Source organism: Oncorhynchus mykiss, chromosome 5, assembly GCF_057628025.1.
Source record: "Oncorhynchus mykiss isolate SJ-2025 chromosome 5, ASM5762802v1, whole genome shotgun sequence".
NCBI classification, from domain to species: domain Eukaryota; kingdom Metazoa; phylum Chordata; class Actinopteri; order Salmoniformes; family Salmonidae; genus Oncorhynchus; species Oncorhynchus mykiss.
Genome location: NC_143026.1, coordinates 24,235,279 through 24,253,881, shown reverse-complemented (window position 1 = coordinate 24,253,881; position 18,603 = coordinate 24,235,279). Strand labels below are relative to the sequence as shown.

Below are 18,603 nucleotides of genomic sequence, written 5' to 3'. Positions count from 1 at the left end.
ACTGCCAAGTGTATGCAGACCCTGTAATTTGCAGACCCTGTGAGCTATCAACAACAATTGCTTGTTTTTCAATTTCAGACATTTTACTGTATGTTTTTAAGGAGAGTGGCAAACTGACAGGCCTGCTTGTAGGGCCTACTGCTAAATAATACGAAAACAGACATGCAATAGCAGAGGTGTAGTCTCGAAGACAGCAAGCACCAATTCATCATGGATAACTTTCGAAATAACCTTTCTAAATATCACATTTGGTCTAATACAGGAAGACAACATTTAAATGCAATAAAACGTATGTTTGTTCATAGTCACAAAATGATAGAAGACAAGACATAAATATAACAGTCATTTATTTACATTAACACACCAAGGCACATGCAAAGGTTATTCACTACTACAAACTGCCTAACACAAGTGGAGGAAATAAGTAGTTGTTTAATGAAATGGTAGAACATGGTACTAAAACTACACAGAAATCAGTGTGGTCATTAAATATATCAGACATTGTGTGTGATCTTTCCAAAAAGCATAATCAGCACTCAGGAGGGACACCTGTATGTTACCTGATTCTCACAATATGATGATTTGGAAATTCACAAATCCTCCAGATGGTCAGTGTATAACACAGACAGTCTTGAGATACAGCAGTTGAAGAGTTCAGGTAGTAAACCATACCCAAAGTGAGCCATAGTATCACGGTTACCTAATAAGTTAACTTTGGATAGTGGTTGAACAGTGGTTGAGTAAAAACAAAATGGATTGCAACATGACAATCGTCATCACTCTAGTGTTCCAATGAGTCAGTGAGCTAGGAGTCAAGGAATGGAGGGAGTAGAAAAAAGTGATTGATAAAAGCATGTAAAATGTAAAGGCATGCAAGAATTTCCATGATCCATTTGAAGGATTGCAGCCTAATCCTGTTCTCCCTTTGTGAAACACTTGAGCAGCTGGTGTTGCGTGAGTATGGTGAAATGGATTAGAAGGCCTTAGATACAGTGGTATGTCCAGTTACATTACCATACTGGTCTTTGTTTGCATATCAAGGTCATTTTCAGTAAAAAAGTAAAGCATTGCTCCAGATGCCCCTTTGGTCAATTCTCCATCATGCACACACACACACACAGTCGCACACACACTCCAGTTTCTTTTGGGGTTTAATTAAGAAAATGTTCCGGTTCAAAAAGAAGTGCAGTCTCTGAAAGGAAAGGGACACCATTTTAAACCACCGTTCCAACCAGCCTGAACCGGTTTCATTCCTAATCAAATTTAAACTAAAAATGTCTCCCATCTGTTTTCCTTTATTTTAAACTGGTCCCCATCTGTTTTCCTTTATTTTAAACTGGTCCCCATCTGTTTTCCTTTATTTTAAACTGGTACCCATCTGTTTTCCTTTATTTTAAACTGGTCCCCATCTGTTTTCCTTTATTTTAAACTGGTCCCTACTAGTTTTAACTGGTCTCCTCCTGGTTCCCAGTGGTCTCCCCAGACAGATACTGCTGGTTTAGCCGTAGCCATCGTTCCACTCCATGACCTTGTCGTACTCGTGGATCTTCTGTTTAATGTGGGCCAGTTTGTTCTTCAGGTATTCACAGCGCTCCCTCTTCTCCTGGAACGTAGGATCCTAACAGCAAGAGAGAAGAGAAGTTTCAGATTTCTTGAATTTTCAAACTAACCAAACCTATCAGTTATCCTGCAATGCTCTGGCAAATCGAAATCCAGTTTAAAGAGTTACTGGCATATGCATCATTGCATGGCAGAAACGTCTTATGGCCTAAGCATAATGCATATGAATTAGCTCTGTGTCAAATGTCAAAAAGACAATGTAAGGCCAATAACATGTCACATGTAGAACTCAAGTGTGGATAATTGTGATATTAAACAGCATTGTGAGTTAATAGTGTGCGCCAGGGAGAAGAAGCTTAGCATGGATAATTGTGATATTAAACAGCATTGTGAGTTAGTAGAGTGTGCCAGGGAAAATAATCTTAGCATGGATAATTGTGATATTAAACAGCATTGTGAGTTAGTAGAGTGTGCCAGGGAGAAGAAGCTTAGCATGGATAATTGTGATATTAAACAGCATTGTGAGTTAGTAGAGTGTGTCAGGGAAAAGAAGCTTAGCATGGATAATTGTGATATTAAACAGCATTGTGAGTTAGTAGAGTGTGCCAGGGAAAAGAAGCTTAGCATGGATAATTGTGATATTAAACAGCATTGTGAGTTAGTAGAGTGTGCCAGGGAAAAGAAGCTTAGCATGGATAATTGTGATATTAAACAGCATTGTGAGTTAGTAGAGTGTGCCAGGGAAAAGAAGCTTAGCATGGATAATTGTGATATTAAACAGCATTGTGAGTTAGTAGAGTGTGCCAGGGAAAAGAAGCTTAGCATGGATAATTGTGATATTAAACAGCATTGTGAGTTAGTAGAGTGTGCCAGGGAAAAGAAGCTTAGCATGGATAATTGTGATATTAAACAGCATTGTGAGTTAGTAGAGTGTGCCAGGGAAAAGAAGTTTAGTACTACTTTTTTTATACAAGTTCAGCTTGTGTGTTTTCCCTGACCCCACTCCTTTTAAATAAAGAAGGATAGAGACCATCAGCACTGTGCTGAATATGAAGTGATGCCGTTTCCTCTACCTCTAGGTTTCGAGAAAACACAATGAGCCCATTCATGTGAGAAGGTTTGCAAGGAAATTCAATACTTCCTCATGCCGGAACAGAAGCACACACGTTATGTTCTTCTATCCTCGAGGGACCTAAAATACATTTCCTTAAAAAATGTCAAAAGATTTTCCCTAACCCTAAACCAAACCTAACCCTAATTGTAACCCGAAACCCTGAATTTAAAATAACCAATGTCCCCACAAAGGAGAATTTTCCTTGTTTTACTTGTGGGAACTTGGTGATTTTAAGGACCCACAAGGATAGAAGAACACACACTTCCTCTCTCTGCCCACTCATGCTCGATTCATCTTTCCCACAGTGGCAGTATAGATTAACAACCACTGGCACACAGGTGACTTACTACACCCTGTCTGCTAATGGTGCTTTATTTACAAGGATAGGCTAGGTCTTTTAATCTGAATATAGGGCCAATTGGAGTTGGCAACTGTTACAATATGGGCAGCTGAATGATTGAGAGAAAGGCAGGGGACAAACTCACATTTTTCTTCCTCTGGTACTCCTGAAGGATTTTGTTTACGCGGTCATACTCCTGGTGAAAAATAGATAATGCAAGATTGTAATGAGTTCAAAAATCAGGAAACTTCAGGAATCGAAAGTACAGTTTGATGGCTTTGAGAGGAAGTGGAGGGTGGAGGAGAAGTACAGGGGAGAGGAAATAGAGGGGGAGGATTCAAGGAAGTTTGAGGACGGAGGGGTGGGGGGGGGGGGCAGAGCACCACAATGAGAGCAGAACGAACAACTATTTAGTGTTGATATTCTCAATATGGCTTCCTCTCATTGTCTCCATCGGCACTGATCTGAAAACATGCTAGGTGAAAGCAATATGGCTGACGTTTATAATGCTATTTCCTGTCACCTATCCAGTTCTTTTAATATCAGTGTTAATTACAGCAGACAAAGAGAGAGGAAGACTCTTAGACCAAATAGATGCAATCAACAAGAAAAGAACAAAAATAATAAACAGGAAGTGAATGTGTGGTTGCGTAACAGCAGGACATGGCCAATCACCATCTGACTGTTGGGGTGCTGGGGTAGGGCACGCATCATGGCGTCCAGCTCGTCAAACTTCCTGGTGGTGGCCTGCACGTCGGCGTGGAGCTCCTTGTACTCAGAGTACTGGTCATTGAACACAGCCCGGTACTGGTCCCGCTCATCGACCGTACGGATGGTTGGGTACTTACTGCAGGGGGGAAGAGAGTGGGCAGCGGAGGAACAGAGGATTCATTATTACAACACGAGAGGCAGAAAGCAAAGGGGGCTTCCTCCATGGCAGACAGTGTAACTTTACTTCCAACAACAGGTCTAGAAAGAACACAGGGTAGCCTACTTACTACAGTGAAACAGAGATCAGTCACACTTTACATAAATTAAATGTATTACTGCAAGGTATTAATGTATTTACTTTACAAAATGTATATTTATTAAGGTATACAGTTATTGTTGTCAATGTAAATACACAGTTACTACACCCTTTACTAATTAAAACACAATTTTCCTGTCTTATTACTATTCAATGTAACCTAATATGTACATACCATGCAGAACTGGGTGACTGAGTACTAAAATAGTTGCAAGGCATTAGGGCAACTCAATATAAAGTGTTAAACTTAAACAGGCTTAATGATTATAGGAGGGATAAGAACAAACAGGGTCATTGTTATGGGAGTGATAAAAACAACAAAGGATATTTACATCAGGAAGGCCGAAAATTCAACATTGTGCTCACTACGAGTGGCGAAAATGTGTAGAATTAAAAACAGCAAAGAAGCTATTTTTCTCCTGAACGCTTAGGATTTGCCTCTAAAGAAGTTAGGATTTGCCTCTAAAGAAGTTAGGATTTGCCCCCAAAATGTCCAGAGAAAAAAATTACAATTCCTGTCTAGGCTGCTAAGGCAGAGCTTGAATTTGCATATGGCTCATGGTTTTTGTTTATCAGCCCACATGACATTCTACTTACAATCCCGCCAGAGGACTCAGTAATCATTGCACATTCTACCTTTGTGCTAGATTGACTGTCCTTTCTTTTTTTTTTACACCCGCTTAACATTACAGGGCAGATATTTGTCCTAATAATTTAACATCCTGAGCATAATTCCATGCACCAATGCAATCTCTGTGCATTCCCTGAAAGCTTTCAAATAAACTAAATTCAGATTTGAACATGGTGGTTGAATTCTATCAATAAAACCCCTGTATCAACTACTCTCCCACTGCCCTGTGTGTGAAGGTGCCACTCACGCTATATAGTCAGGCATGATGACTGGTTTGGGGATGTGACCAGAAGGGATAGCTCCCTGTAGAACCTTCGGTGGCCCTGCCTTGGGTACCGCAGCCTGGATGGGAACCACAGTAGAACCCTGAATTGGCTCTGGAACCGGCATCTGGGAGAAAGAAGAACAAAGACAGAACCATAGAAATATAGACCATGGATGTAACTGGAGTATGTGTAATACTAAGGAGCTGATCAACACCATAGATTTCTTTGTTGGCATTAAGCCATAAATAAAAACATTAAGCTCAGCAGTAAATGCTTACCAAAGACCGCGCCGCAGGGAAATCTGTCGTATGCATCTGCGTAATAAGAAAACAGAAGTTGTGTAAGTCTAAAATGACACTTCTGCAAAAAAAAGAGCTTATATTTATGTAATATAAGACTGCATATACACTGAGTGTACAAATTATTATGAACACATTCCTAATATTGAGTTGCACCCCCCCCTTTTGCGTTCCACAGAGATGCTGGGCCAGGTTGACTCCAATGCTTCCCACAGTTGTGTCCTTTGGCTGGATGTCCTTGGGTGGTGGACTATTCTTGATGTACATGGGAAACTGTTGAGCATGAAAAACCCAGCAGCGTTGCAGTTCTTGATACAACCAGTGCGCCCGGCAGCTACTACCATACCCTGTTCAAAGGCACTTAAATATTTTGTCTTGCCCATTCACCCTCTGAATGACACACATACACAATCCATGTCTCCATTGTCTCAAAAGCTTAAAAATCCTGCCCTCATCTACACTGACTAAAGTGGATTTAGCAAGTCACGTCAATAAGGGATTATAGCTTTCACCTGGATTCACCTAGTCAGTTTGTAGTGGAAAGATCAGGCATTCTTAATATTTTGCACACTCAATGTATACAGCATACAGAAAGACAAAGTCACACTTGATTTGGAAAGTATATCTGTAGATGCTGTACAGATGGTCAAATTATCTGTGTATAAGCAAGGTTACGGTTAGTTCTAAAATAAGGGGTCAGGTTAGTCCTCGAATAAGGGTTAAAGTTAGTTCTAGAATAAGGGTTAAGGTTAGTTCTAGAATAAGGGTTAAGGTTAGTAGATAGTAACATTTAAACTGAGTCTGTAGAGCATCTACAGATGGACTATCCAAATAAAATGTTGCTCCAATGTTTTCATAACTAGAACAGATTTTCTTCCTCACATGAGAACTGAATGAAAGCAATAGAACAAGTGGTACCTGAGCCGCCTAGCAATTAACATAGAACATAGCAAGCTACCATGGCAACCCCCATCCACTAATGAACAATGCTCTCTCAATGGACCATCACGCAGTGTGAACGCGCACATGCACTCATTCACACCCCTCTCACCCTTTCTCATTAGTGTAGTGGTTCAGACAGCTTTATTTTCATTGCCAAGCTTGCATCAACTGTGAATCAGACACCAATGAATGCAAATAATACCTGCAACTTAGACATCCTCACAGAAATGTAACTTTCTTCTCAGTCCTAACTTTTAACCTCGTGCCTCAGGCACACACCCACAATCTCACCTCCAGGCCATACTTTTCCCGGTACATGCGTGCCTGCTCGTGCCGCCACAACTTCAGACACACAATGGCCCCGATCAGGTAGATCACCATGGTGACGAACAGAAAGATGATGGCGGCTGTCTGTCCGGCCTCGGTGCGGCAAAAAGCCCCGTTGATGCCATTGTTGAAGATGGGAAGGGAGCAGAGACCGCCCCGCGTGGTGTCCCTGACGTAGACTACAGCTAATAATGATAGTAGTATGGTCATTTAGTAAATACTTTTATCCAACGAGTCAACACAGTTACTGTATATTATTATAAAATGTATGGCCCCTGCTGTAGTCAACCACAACACTGGTGTTACAAGTATCATGCTATAACCAGCTAAGCAGTTGGAAGAACCACAAATAATAGTAACCATCATCATAGTTTACATTGACATAGCATTGCATTCTCTCTCTAAAGTGTGTAGTTCACTTCCCACCCACCTGCAGCCATGTAGAGCACGGCCATGGCCAGGTTTATAGTAAACTCTGTCAGGGGCCACCAGGAGGAATCCAGTAGGATGGTGCGGTAGTACATAGTCATCCCTATCACCAACAATATCACAGTCACGATCCAGGCCAGCCCCGCCACAACTAACACAAACGGAGTCTGAGGACCCGAGTAGTAGGACCCTCCGGTGCCCGCTCCGTACATCCCCCCTCCGTAGCCTCCGTATGCACTTCCAGGCGAGGAGTAGCCAAACATGTTGAACCACTCGTTGTCCTTGTGCACGTACGCGCACACGCAGGCGAACACCGCTGCACCCAGCAGCAGCTCCACGCATCCCAGAATCCTCAGCAGGCCCGCCCAGGACTTCATGTAGCCGTAGCGCTCGTGGTACTCTTCCACCCGCTCGCTGTAGGTGAGCGCCGTGTGGAGTGTGCGTCCCGAAATTGACTCTTGGTGGTCACCCACTCCCAGGAGCTCCTTGCGGGAGTTGTAGCTGCTTCCCCCCGACCCCCCATAGGGGTCCCGGTAGGATCTGGGCAGGGAGGGCGAGTGTGGGGGCGAGCAGCGCACCCCGCCACTGGTGCTGTTGTTGTTGTTAGAAGAGGAGGAGGAGGCAGGCATGGGGCAGGGCTTGCTGCTGCGGAGACTGGTCCCTCGGAAGAAGCTCTTCCACGAGTCAGGGATGAAACGGTGGACCGGTTTGATGTCGAGGGCAGGGTCTAGTTCGAGGTGTGGATCTGGGTCAGGGTCTGGGTTGTCCTCACTGACGCTGGGGTCATACTCGGGCCCCACAGGGGGCTGGTCGGGCAGGGGAGGGGGCGGAAGGGGATCAGAGCTCAGGGCTAGTTCGGTGCTCCGCTGGTACCTCAGGGGTTGAAGGTCAAAGGGGTCGTTTCGGCGTAGGGAGCCTGGCGGGACCTGGTCGTAATGGGGTTCATGACGGACACGCTCAGTGCGGCCGCAGGGACCTCCTCCAGAGGTCATGGGGAAAGAGATGAGCCCTGCACACACGAGTACACACACACAAAAGTTATAGTCCCCTTTTCAAAACAGCTAAATATCGAAACTTTTTATATTTCACAAAAGTATTAAAAATCTTTTAGGATGAATGGCATGATGATGAAATAAGTACAGCAAGAAGAGATTACAAGAGCACAATAAATGAGGAAAGCAGAAGCAGGAAATGTGTCAAAACAATCAGAAATCCCAGATCGCAAACTTAAAAAACAGGCACACCACTGATAACGTCAACCAAACATGCACAATGTAATGGTATACCAAACCATAGATACCAGCCCAAAACTATATGCTGACCCAAGCACCATAGAAGATTAACCCTAAACCATAGGTCATCAAGAATGGTAGAGAACTGGAGTAGCTGCACTTAGGGTGTTTTCACACTTGGTCCCTTTCAGCTTTTTTTTTTTTACGGTTTGCTTAATTTTTTAAGCAGTGTGAACACGCCAAAGAAACTCAGACCCCTCAAAAGATCCCCTGAAGCGAACCGAACTGAGACCATCAAGAGGTGATCGGAGTCCGGTTCACTTGAATTCCGTAGTCAGGTTCCCATTTTTAGGACAATGTGAACACCACACTCCCCAGGTTCGTGTGTCATTATTCCCGCACCACACACTAGACTACTGCAACACCTTTTCCCCTGCCCTAAACCCTCACATAGGTGCCACAAAAGAGAGAATATGATGATGTTCAGGTTCCCCCCCCCAAAAGATGGTTTGTCCTGCTCTATGTAAAAAATCCAGAGTGCATGTTGGAGAAATATCTTGGTTCCTTTCTAAACATAGCAATGCCAATGCAAAGAGGACAAAATAGTTGAAGTGAACTGAGTTATTTAGCACTTTAAAGAGGACTGCGATCAGTTATTTTAAAGACGACAATATGTGAAAACACCCTAAAAGTACAAATGAAAGAGTGCAAGTTGAGTCAGGAACACATTTTTGTGCCACAACTAAATAAGGAAGTGGGCATATAGGCTAGCCTACATTGGACTATTGAGTACTAGAGTAATTTCCCTTACAAAAAAAGATTGCAGTCAGAGTGCAGTATAACTGCATTTTTTTTATACACTTCTGCTACTCACTGTTTATTATCTATGCATAGTCCCTTTACAAAGTACCTCAACTAACCTGTACCCCTGCACATTGACTCGGTACCGGTACACCCTGTATATAGCCTCGTTATTGTTATGTCATTTTATTCTGTTACTTTTGGATTTTAAACTTTACATTATTTAGTAAATATTTCCTTAACTCTATTTCTTGAACTGCATTGTTGGTTAGGGGCTTGTATGTAAGCATTGACCAATAACATTAGATTTGAGTTAGAGTGCAGTACAAATGCTGCAAATACTGTGTCCAAAATACCACAGTCGACTGCAGTTACTACACTTTTACTGCAGTTTCAAAACCGCTATCTTTTTTTGTAAGGGTTGGATAGTCAGCAGTGTGTTGCTTTAATTACTAGCAGTAGTGACACAAAAATATATTATTGATGATCATTAGCCAGCATGCCATCTTCAATTGGAGAGGATAAATTATGTTATTAGATTATGATAAATGAACATACTGTGTTGGAATACCTCTTTCACACGCAGTCACTCAGCACGACTTACATTGGCTTGCAGGTCAGAATGCAAACCTTGTCTGGACATACAGATCATACATACATCCAGGAATCACCTGCAGACACAAAGATTAGTATTTGGGTTTATACACACATTAAATGGGTACACATTCTACAATGTAATTGACTAAAAATGCAAGTCTCCAAAATCATATACAGTGGGGCAAAAAAGTATTTAGTCAGCCACCAATTGTGCAAGTTCTCCCACTTAAAAATATGAGAGAGGCCTGTAATTTTCATCATAGGTACACTTCAACTATGACAGACAAAAATAGAAGAAATAAAAACCCAGAAAATCACATTGTAGGATTTTTAATTAATTAATTTGCAAATGATGGTGGAACATAAGTATTTGGTCAATAACAAAAGTTTCTCAATACTTTGTTATATACCCTTTGTTGGCAATGACAGAGGACAAATGTTTTCTGTAAGTCTTCACAAGGTTTTCACACACTGTTGCTGGTATTTTGGCCCATTCCTCCATGCAGATCTCCTCTAGAGCAGTGATGTTTTGGGGCTGTTGCTGGGCAACACGGACTTTCAACTCCTTCCAAAGATTTGGCTAGGCCACTCCAGGACCTTGAAACGCTTCTTACGAAGCCACTCCTTCATTGCCCGGGCGGTGTGTTTGGGATCATTGTAATGTTGAAAGACCCAGCCATGTTTCATCCTTAATGCCTTTGCTGATGGAAGGAGTTTTTCACTCAAAATCTCACGATACATGGCCCCATTCATTCTTTCCTTTACACGGATCAGTCGTCCTGGTCCCTTTGCAGAAAAACAGCCCCAAAGCATGATGTTTCCACCCCCATGTTTCACAATATAGTATGGTGTTCTTTGGATGCAACTCAGCATTCTTTGTCCTCCAAACACGACGAGTTGAGTTTTTACCAAAAAGTTATATTTTGGTTTCATCTGACCATATTACATTCTCCCAATCTTCTTCTGGATCATCCAAATGCTCTCTAGCAAACTTCAGACGGGCCTGGACATGTACTGGCTTAAGCAGGGGGACACGTCTGGCACTGCAGGATTTGAGTCCCTGGCGGCGTTGTGTGTTACTGATGGTAGGCTTTGTTACTTTGGTCCCAGCTCTCTGCAGGTCATTCACTAGGTCCCCCCGTGTGGTTCTGGGATTTTTGCTCACCGTTCTTGTGATCATTTTGACCCCACGGGGTGAGATCTTGCGTGGAGCCCCAGATCGAGGGAGATTATCAGTGGTCTTGTATGTCTTCCATTTCCTAATAATTGCTCCCACAGTTGATTTCTTCAAACCAAGCTATTTACCTATTGCAGATTCAGTCTTCCCAGCCTGGTGCAGGTCTACAATTTTGTTTCTGGTGTCCTTTGACAGCTCTTTGGTCTTGGCCATAGGTGGAGTTTGGAGCGTGACTGTTTCAGGTTGCGGACAGGTGTCTTTTATACTGATAACAAGTTCAAACAGGTGCCATTAATACAGGTAACGAATGGAGGACAGAGGAGCCTCTTAAAGAAGAAGTTACAGGTCTGTGAGAGCCAGAAATATTGTTTGTTTGTAGGTGACCAAATACCAAATTTCCCACCATAATTAGCAAATTAATTAATTAAAAATCCTACAATGTGATTTTCTGGATTTTTTTTTTCTCATTTTGTCTGTCATAGTTGAAGTGTACCTATGATGAAAATTACAGGCCTCTCATCTTTTTAAGTGGGAGAACTTGCACAATTGGTGGCTGACTAAATACTTTTTTGTCCCACTGTAGGTGGTAAAAGAAAAGAGTAGCCCGGGGCTAAAGCACTATATCATTATAGCCTACTGATAAAACAAATAAAACAATGCATTTTAATTGTTCAAAATGCATTTTGAATTGCCCTGCAATTTGTGAAAGCAAACCATTCAAAGTATCTATAATACTATTAACAAAAACATAAGGGTATTTCACAGGTGAAGTAAAACAACCATTGAAAGACAGGAATAATTAGGCCTACCATACGAATCTTTATATTATTGCTTATTACACTATCACTTGACTTGAAACAAAATATAACTTAATACAGTAACGTTATATTGTATCCAGCACCCCTGACTCGGTTGTTTCAAAGGGCACGTTCGCTGTAATGGCAGTTCAGCCTACCTTTTCACTGTCTGTGAATGTTGGATTTAGTTTGTCGCATTTAATAATAAAGACAAGTGCATAACCTACTTGGACGTAATAGTGGATTGTGCATTTGGTAAGGCTATCGGAAATAAGCTATTCGAATGCAGTCGTTGCGACGAATTAGAAACTTGGCTCCCTTCTCCGGCAACACTGGAGTGAAAAGTAGCTTCTGAATATGTTATGGTAAAGCTATAGACTTCGGTCTACGTGGTCATTTACAAAAATTGTGATTATTAGAGTGCTTTGTTGAAATAGTTTGGGCTTACCTTTGCCCCTGCTAAATTAGCTTGTTATCTCCAGTAGTTTTTCTCCCAGTTTTTTCCCTTAAAGCTCAGAGGTTGTTTTCCACAAGATAGAGCAGACTTTAACCACGTGACAAGCCCATCCCTGGGAGTGACGTCAGTCGAAAAAGTACGATCTACCTGTAGCTTCTCGCCGATTTAGCTCTCCCGGCACACCGCATGACCCATTTATTTGTCCTAAAGTGCACTGTCCTCCCAATGGCCAGGTCAGATCAGCAAAATCGAGCGCACCTGCAATTAGACTAGAGGGCTGTGTGGAAATAAGATCACAACAGGGAAGTGATACTGATGACTAATTTATGACTGGGTATCGAAAGTGTAGGCACAGCCTAGAGGTGGTCTATCACTGTTTATCTCTCTCTTTTTTCTTTCCCTTAATTCTCAGTCTCTTTCTCTCTCTCTCTCTGCAGGGATGTTGTGATTCCCTACGGTCAAATAAACTGACAAAGGACACATTATAATGAATACAGCAGAGTACAACACAACCCAGTAGAAGATCTGTTACTGATTAAACATAATCCCTGATGCGATAGTCTGGGTATCCGATTGTTTCTAAACTCAACAGTAAAACATCACATTGTTGTCTTGCCTTATGTTTAGCAAGTTTGGAAAGACAACAGCAAATTGGCTAAAGCAGAAAAAGACCGGCACCCAGACCAATGTTGTTATGTTACACTCATAAGGACCAGGTTGCAGCAGCGATAGACGTGTCAGGCCGTTAAACAGCAACAGGTTGTCTGAAGGGGCCTGTCTGCCTCACAAACACACACACACACACACACACACACTGTTCACTGTACCCTGCAATCACACCTGCAACCCTGTGCACGTGACTATCAAACACTGAAAAAAAACGTCACCTCACTGATGTTAAAGGACCCCCTGACAGTGGTCACAGGGATCACGACAAAGATGCTGTGAAAATACTGTATCACTTACCGATTTAATTGCTATCATCCAGACATCAAATACATTAAATCAAGCGCACCTGCAATTATTCATTGCAGATGGAGTAGCAGAGATTTGACAAGTACAGAACTTGCACAACTGAAAAGTGCAGAACATCCATTAGCTGACCACCAGGGAGCAGACATGCTGCAGAAAACAATAAGAGGTTGTATTTTAGACATTATAGAGCATTTTAAATATGTGAATATTGAGAGTAATGAGCATTTTCTCAGGCTAATCTGACACACACGACTAGAACAGTCAAGTCATATTAATGTATCTTTTCACCCACAATGAGCCCATACCCAACTACAATATTTTCCGTCAAGATAGAACTGCTAAAGGGGGAGGAGTTGCAATCTACTGCAGAGATGGCCTGCAAAGTTCTGTCATACTTTCCAGGTCTATGCCCAAACAGTTAGAACTTCTAATTTTAAAAATGAATCTCTCCAGAAATAAGTCTCTCACTGTTGCCGCCTGTTATAGTCCCCCCTCAGCTCCCAGCTGGACACCATATGTGAATTGATTGCCCCTCATCTATCTTCAGAGTTCGTTCTGTTAGGTGACCTAAACTGGGATATGCTTAACACCCCGGCAGTCCTACAATCTAAGCTAGATGCCCTCAATCTTACATAAATCATCAAGGAACCCACCAGATACAACCCTAAATCCGTAAACATGGGTACCCTCATAGATATTATCCTGACCAACTTGCCCTCCAAATATACCTCTGCTGTTTTCAATCAGGATCTCAGTGATCACTGCCTTCTTGCCTGTATCCGCTATGGGTCCGCGGTCAAACAACCTGGGTATCCTGGAAGGATATTGACCTCATCCCGTCAGACAAGGATGCCTGGTCGTTCTTTAAAAGTAATTTCCTCACCATCTTAAAAAAGCATGCCCCTTTCAAAAAATGTAGAACTAAGAACAGATATAGCCCTTGGTTCACTCCAGACCTGACTGCCCTTGACCAGCACAAAAACATCCTGTGGCGGTGTAACGGTTTTCTTCCTCTTCTGACGAGGAGTATGAAGGATCGGACCAAAGGTGCGGACTCCGGCCGCAAAACCTAAACCCATAGGGGAGGGTCTGGGTGGGCGTCTGTCCATGGTGGCGGCTCTGGCGCGGGACGTGGACCCCACTCCACCATAGTCTTGGCCCACTTAAGTGGCGCCTTTGGAGCGCCGATCCTCGCCGCCGACCCCAGACTGGGGGCCCTTAAAGCAGGCCCCGAATAGGCGGGAGACTCTGGCAGCGCCGGACAGGCGGGAGACTCTGGCAGCGCCGGACAGGCGGGAGACTTTGGCAGCGCCGGACAGGCGGGAGACTCTGGCAGCGCCGGACAGGCGGGAGACTCTGGCAGCGCCGGACAGGCGGGAGACTCTGGCAGCGCCGGACAGGCGGGAGACTCTGGCAGCGCCGGACAGGCGGGAGACTCTGACAGCTCCTGACTGACGGGCGGCTCTGGCAGCTCCTGACTGACGGGCGGCTCTGGCAGCTCCTGTCTGACGGGCGGCTCTGGCAGCTCCTGACTGACGGGCGGCTCTGGCAGCTCCTGACTGACGGGCGGCTCTGGCAGCTCCTGACTGACGGGCGGCTCTGGCAGCTCCTGACTGACGGGCGGCTCTGGCAGCTCCTGACTGACGGGCGGCTCTGGCAGCTCCTGACTGACGGGCGGCTCTGGCAGCTCCTGACTGACGGGCGACTGGAAGCTGCTGACTGACGGGGGACTCCGGACAGGAGGGAGGCTCTGGAAGCGTCGGACAGGCGGCAGAACCTGGAGGGAGGAGACTGAGAGACAGCCTGGTGTGTGGGGCTGCCACAGGACCCACCAGGCTGGGGAGACCTACAGGAAGCCTGGTGTGTGGAGGAGGCACCGGATGGACCGGGCTGTGGGGGAGCACTGGAGCTCTGGTGCGCAGCCTTGGCACCTCTCCTCCTGGCTGGATGACCACTTTAGCCCGGACCCTCCAGAGTGCAGGCGCAGGTTGAACCGGGCTGTGGGTGAGCACTGGAGATCGGGTGCATACCACTCGCACCTCTCCCTTAGGCTCAATGCCCATATTCGCCCGGCACGGGCGGAGCGCAGGCATAGGGCACACTGCACCCTCCCAGCGCCCCGGAGGCACAGCACGCAGAGCCGGCACAGGATACCCTGGGCCGAAACGGCGTACCGGAGACAAAAACACGCTGAGCCGGCACAATATGCCCTGGCTAGATGCCCACTCTCGCATGGCACTTGCGGGGGGCTGGCATATAGCGCACCGGGCTGTGAGCACGTACTGGCGACACCGTGCGCTTGACCGCATAACACGGTGCCTGCCCAGTACTACGCTTATTCCGGTAAGCACGGGGAGTTGGCTCAGGTCTATCGCCTGACTCCGCCAATCTCCCCGTGTGCCCCCCTGCCTCTAGTGCCTGTTGCGCTGCCTTACCTCATATCGCCGCCGCTCAACTTTCGCTACCTCCAGTTCTTCCTTGGGGGGCAGAGATATTCTCCAGCCTGTGCCCAGGGTCCCTTGATGTCCAATATCTCCTCCCATGTCCATTTCTCCAGATATCGCTGCCTCTCGTTACCATCGCTGCTTGGTCCTTTCTTGGTGGGTAGTTCTCCTCTGACGAGGAGTACGAAGGATCGGACCAATGCGCAGCGTGGTAAGTGTTCATGCTATTTATTGGAACAGAAACACTAAACAAAATAACAAAGAGAGTGAAACAAAAACTAAACAGTCCTGTAAGGTGCAGCAACACAAAACAGAAAACAACTACCCACAACCCATAGTGGGAAAACAGGCTGCCTAAGTATGGTTCTCAATCAGAGACAACGATTGACAGCTGCCTCTGATTGGGAACCATACCAGGCCAAAACCAGAAATACAAAACATAGAACCAAAACATAGAATGCCCAACCCAATTCACGCCCTGACCAAACTAAAATAGAGACATAAAAAAGGAACTAATGTCAGGACGTGACAGGCGGACTGCAATTGCATCGAATAGTCCCTGCGATATGCAGCTGTTCAGGGAAGTCAGGTACCAATACACGCAGTCAGTCAGGAAAGCAAAGGCTTGCTTTTTCAAACAGAAATGTTCACCCTGTAGCTCTAACTCCAAAAGGTTTTGGGGCACTGTAAAGTCCATGGAGAACAAGAGCACTTCCTCCCATTTGCCCATTACTCTGAGGCTAGGTAACACGATCACAACCAATAAATCCATGATTTTCGAAAATTTAAATAAGCATTTCTCTACGGCTGGCCATGCTTTCCTCCTGGCTACCCCAACCCCAGCCAACAGCTCTGCCCCCCCTGCCCTGCCTCTCTAACGTCTTCGAAAGCCAAGTTAATAAACAGATCACTGACCATTTCAAATTCCACCGTACCTTCTTCGCTGTGCAAACTGGTTTCCGAGCTCGTCACGGGTGCACCTCAGCCACGCTCAAGGTACTAAACAATATCATAACTGCCATCGATAAAAAAAGAGTACTGTGCAGCTGTCTTCATCGACCTGGCTAAGGCTTTCGACTCTGTCAATCACCGTATTCTTATCGGCAGACTCAACAGGTCTTGGTTTCTCAAATGACTGCCTCGCCTGATTCACCAACTACTTCTCAGATAGAGTTCAGTGTGTCAATTCAGTGTGCCTGTTGTCCAGACCTCTGGCAGTCTCTATGGGGGTACCACAGGGTTCAATTCTCGGGCCGACTCTTTTCTCTGTATATATCATGTCGCTCTTGCTGCGGGTGATTCCCTGATCCAACTCTACGCAGACGACACCATCTGTATACATCTGGCACTTCTTTGGACACCGTGTTAACTAACTTCCGAAGGAGCTTCAATGCCATACAACACTCCTTCCGTGGCCTCCAACTGCTCTTAGTTAAACCAAATACATGCTTTTCAACCGTTCGCTGCCTGCCCGACTAGCATCACTACCCTGGACGGTTCTGACCTAGAATATGTGGACAACTACAAATACCTAGGTGTCTGGCTAGACTGTAACTCTCCTTCCAGACTCATATTAAACATCTCCAATCCAAAATCAAATCTAGAATTGGCTTCCTATTTCGCAAACAAAGCATCCTTCACTCACTCTGCCAAACTTACCCTAGTAAAACTGACTATCCTACCGATCCTCGACTTCAGCGTTGTCGCTTACAAAATAGCTTCCAATACTCTACTTAGCAAACTGGATGCAGTCTATCACAGTGCCATCTGTTTTGTTACCAAAGCCCCTTATACCACCCACCACTGCGACCTGTATGCTCTAGTCGGCTGGCCCTCGCTACATATTCGTCGCCAGACCCACTGGCTCCAGGTCATCTATAAATCTATGCTAGGTAAAGCTCCACCTTATCTCAGCTCACTGGTCACAATAACAACACCCACCCGTAGCACGCGCTCCAGCAGGTATATCTCACTAGTCATCGCCAAAGCCAACACCTCCTTTGGCTGCCTTTCCTTCCAGTTCTCTGCTGCCAGTGACTGGAATTAATTGCAAAAATCGCTGAAGCTGGAGACTTATATTTCCCTCACTAACTTTAAACATCAGCTATCTGAGCAGCTAACCGATCGCTGCACCTGTACATAGTCCATCTGTAAATAGCCCACCCAATTAACCTACCTCACCCCCATATTGTTTTTATTTACTTTCTACTCTTTTGTACACCAGTATCTCTACTTGCACATCATCATCGGCTCATTTATCACTCCAGTGTTAATATGCTAAATTGTAATTACTTCGCTACTATGGCCTATTTATTGCCTACCTCTTCATGCCATGCCATTTTTTCTGCTTTGCTTTATCTTGGCCAGGTTGCAGTTGTAAATGAGAACTTGTTCTCAACTAGCTTGCCTGGTTAAATAAAGGTTAAATAAAAAAAGTGTTGAGCACCATCTACAGCCATCATAGTTATTATTTTATCCTGCTGGTCATCTATAAACAATTACACGTCTTGAAAAACGATCTGGCATTAATGACCTCATATACTCTTAAATCTCCAACTGGTTCAGCCAGAAGAGGACTGACCACCCCTTGGCGCCTGGTTCCTCTCTAGGTTTCTCCTTAGCACAGGAGGTTGGTGGCACCTTAATTTGGGAGAATGGGGTCATGGTAATGACTGGAGCGGAATTAGTGGAATGGTATCAATTATATCCAGGGGCACAACATGTTCCCCCGAGGGGACAAAAATATAATTTTTGCCCCGAGGCAATGATGTACTTGAATAAAAAAGTTATGTCTCCCCCACTTCTAAAACCAAAGTTGCCCCCTTGTTTGATGCCATTCCATTTGCTCCGTTTCAGCCATTATTATGAGCCATCCTCCCCTCAGCAGCCTCCACTACTTCTTAGGTTTCTTCTAGGGAGTTTTTCTTAGCCACTGTGCTTCTGCTTCTGCATTGCTTGCTCTTTGGGGTTTAAGGCTAGGTATCTGTAAAGAACTGCTAAATAAAATACATTTTATTTGACTGATAACCTTTGTGTTTACCATTTCACAAACAAATGATTTACAGTGGTGGAAACAAAAGTAAAAGGAGTGTACCTTTAATGACATAGATTCATACCCAACATTAGACCAAGAAAGGGCGATGGGGTGAGACATGAAGACCGTACTTTAATTAACATTAATATACATA

The 18,603-nt window shown here is 44.5% G+C and overlaps 1 protein-coding gene across 6 annotated transcripts; it reads right to left on the bottom strand.

The window, feature by feature from the left end:
• Positions 1 to 330: 330 nt before the first annotated feature.
• marveld2a (MARVEL domain containing 2a) lies at positions 331 to 12,442 on the bottom strand. Of its 6 annotated transcripts, none has more exons than XM_036977098.2 (9): positions 11,988 to 12,442; positions 9,573 to 9,639; positions 6,937 to 7,944; positions 6,471 to 6,691; positions 5,217 to 5,252; positions 4,920 to 5,062; positions 3,690 to 3,861; positions 3,160 to 3,210; positions 331 to 1,618 (listed from the first exon to the last, which is right to left on the bottom strand). In XM_036977098.2, the coding sequence occupies exons 3-9, from the start codon at positions 7,925 to 7,927 to the stop codon at positions 1,499 to 1,501; spliced, it is 1,734 nt and encodes a 577-aa protein (XP_036832993.2). In that variant the 5' UTR covers positions 7,928 to 7,944; positions 9,573 to 9,639; positions 11,988 to 12,442; the 3' UTR covers positions 331 to 1,498. The 6 variants fall into 6 exon arrangements, with proteins under 6 accessions (XP_036832993.2, XP_090090369.1, XP_036832991.2 ...); XM_090234243.1 differs by having other exon boundaries at positions 5,217 to 5,510; positions 9,540 to 9,639; positions 11,988 to 12,317; XM_036977096.2 differs by having other exon boundaries at positions 9,540 to 9,639; positions 11,988 to 12,317.
• Positions 12,443 to 18,603: the final 6,161 nt, after the last annotated feature.

What these genes read in the sequence shown, in the direction of transcription:
- marveld2a (XM_090234243.1), bottom strand. Translation starts at nt 7,927, where the DNA reads ATGACCTCTGGAGGAGGTCCCTGCGGCCGCACTGAGCGTGTCCGTCAT. An exon ending in TCCCTGCGGCGCGGTCTTTG is followed by an intron (nt 5,063 to 5,216) that starts GTAAGCATTTAC and finishes TCTTTCTCCCAG; the next exon opens with ATGCCGGTTCCAGAGCCAAT. An exon ending in AGTACCAGAGGAAGAAAAAT is followed by an intron (nt 1,619 to 3,159) that starts GTGAGTTTGTCC and finishes TCTTGCTGTTAG; the next exon opens with GATCCTACGTTCCAGGAGAA.